Consider the following 2,229-nt stretch of genomic DNA (forward strand, 5'->3'; position numbering starts at 1 on the left):
CTGCAGGTCACGGAGGATGGTGAGAAGCTGTTGTCTCTCTCCATCTGGGAGTCAATGAGATCGTATGTACACCTAGCAATATTATCAATAACAATAGTTATCGTGTGCCGTGCAGTGTAATGAGCCACTCTACCTGTACATGATTGTCACTCAAATGGCATTATTTTCCTCTTCTAGATGGGGAAAACAAGGTTTCAAATGATTAATTTACTTGCCCATATTCACATAAATCTTGGCAAGGCCTGAGAATTTGAACTTAGGAAGTTGATGTTATTTTATAACTACTGCGTAAGTAATAAAATAGAAATAAATCTTATGGAAACATAATCAATTTAAGTGAGCAGTAATGAAAACTTGGTTATTGATTTGAGAAGGACACTGCAACTTACTAAAAGACCTTAGTAACCAGAGGAGGAAGAAGAGAAATTGGAGAAACAATCTATTAAGAAATATCACTGTTCTTGGGCACACTGGATTAGACGTAGATAAATTTAATGAGAGTTTTTGGTCAATTCCAGGGCTGCTTAAGCATATGACATCTTTTTAACTACACTCAAAAACAGACCACCCATTTCTCTGTCTGACATGTTTGTCATGATTGAATAGTATAATTTCAAATAATAAACTTAAAATAACATGTGTCTGATATTTTCAGAAATACTAATAAACACCAGTGATGTTGGGTTGTTGACGTGAGTTCTGTTTTTGGCAGTTGACTGCTGGGATGGCCCAGATGGAGAACCAGTCGTGCACCACGGCTATACTCTCACTTCAAAAATCCTCTTCAGAGATGTCGTGGAGACCATCAACAAGCACGCCTTTGTGAAGAACCAGTGAGTACAGCAGTGCCCGGGCGCTGAGCTGCATATGCCTGGCCTGGTGTAACGTGCCCAAAACTACACACGCTTCCCTGGAGTCTGTGTTTTTCTTTCTACTACCCTAGTCCCTCCTTCCTTCCCAGCAGAACGTCGTGAACAAACACTGTGGGCTCCCTGTTTGTTCTTCCTCAGGCTCTGTTGATTTCTCATCCCATTCACTCTCACCTTGCCTCCTTGAAAGCGTTCTTGCAAAGAAGGACCTCTGAGTTTGTAAACCCAGGGTGTAGAGTGTCCATAAGGTCTGCAAGCACAGGTTACTACACATAATAAATAGTTTTCTGATGTTATATTACAATACGGTAAAATCATAATATCTAAGTTTGCAAACTTGCTGGATGTTCCTATATGTACTGAAGTGTCTGATGTACTTATGTGACTTAACCCTTCCTTGGCATTTGATAATGTTGAATGTTTTCTCCCCAGTACGTGCTTTGTTGGCTTCCATGATTACATTCTCTCCTGTTGCTTCTCACTCTCCTTTTCTGGCCTGTGATCTTCTATTCCATTTCCTCATTCCTTTAATAGTTATGATTTACTAAGGTGCAGCCCTTGGCCTATTTTTTTGGATATTTATCTAATCATGCATCCAGAACTTTTCCCCTGAGATCTAGGCCTACATAGAAAAATCCTCAGTAAAGATTCATCGCAGCATCACGTGGGTCTGGGGAGCCACAACCCTGAACAGAAGACTCCTGCCGCCATGAGGCTTCACCTCACATGGGGCTCAGCCTCTCATCCTGCCAAGCCTCTTTCTGCCTCTTGCTCTGCCACTGGCTTCAGCCAGAAATGGGGAGTCATTCCAGATTCAACAGCCTCTCGTCAGTTCTGCTTCCTAAATTATCTTTTGCCTCCCTTGTCCTCTCTTCATTCTCAGTTTCCCTTTCGTCCATCCTCCACACTGTTGCCGCAGTTTTCCTTCTGGAATCTAAGCCTGAGCTTGTAATTCCTCATGTCCTTCAGAAGCTCCCTGTCGTACGCAGATGTGTCTTCATGCCTGCAAGGCCTGGCCTCTTCCTTCTTTTCCACTGTCCTCTTCCACCATTGCTCCGCAGAGACTTTCTTGCTTATCCTTCAAGACTATTTAACCATTGACCCTCTGGCAAACTTACTGATACTACCTGAGCCTATTTTGGTTATATTCTCTACCACCCTCTTACAATTGTTGGTTACTTGCCTTCTTATAAATCTGTTAGACTATGAACTCTTTGAAAATATGGGGACTATGTCTTATTCATTTTTTATTCATTCTTTGTTGCCTAGCACATACCTGCAGTATACCAGACATTCAAGAAAGGATTTTTGAATTAAAAGAAGCAAATTAAAATTATAATTATGTAAAATTGTTTTTTTT

General features: G+C 41.1%; 1 protein-coding gene across 1 annotated transcript in view; it reads left to right on the forward strand.

Moving 5' to 3' along the window:
• The window catches only part of PLCH1 (phospholipase C, eta 1), a 160,693-nt gene that overhangs the window by 104,004 nt on the left and 54,460 nt on the right, over nt 1–2,229 (forward strand). Inside the window, exon 8 of the mRNA XM_008576383.1 lies at nt 713–833. Coding sequence (XP_008574605.1) covers nt 713–833 — 121 coding nt within the window. The remainder of the gene's footprint in view (nt 1–712; nt 834–2,229) is intronic.

The sequence above is a fragment of the Galeopterus variegatus genome, unplaced genomic scaffold (genome assembly GCF_000696425.1).
Source record: "Galeopterus variegatus unplaced genomic scaffold, G_variegatus-3.0.2 Scaffold1343, whole genome shotgun sequence".
Classification (NCBI taxonomy): Eukaryota; Metazoa; Chordata; class Mammalia; order Dermoptera; family Cynocephalidae; genus Galeopterus; species Galeopterus variegatus.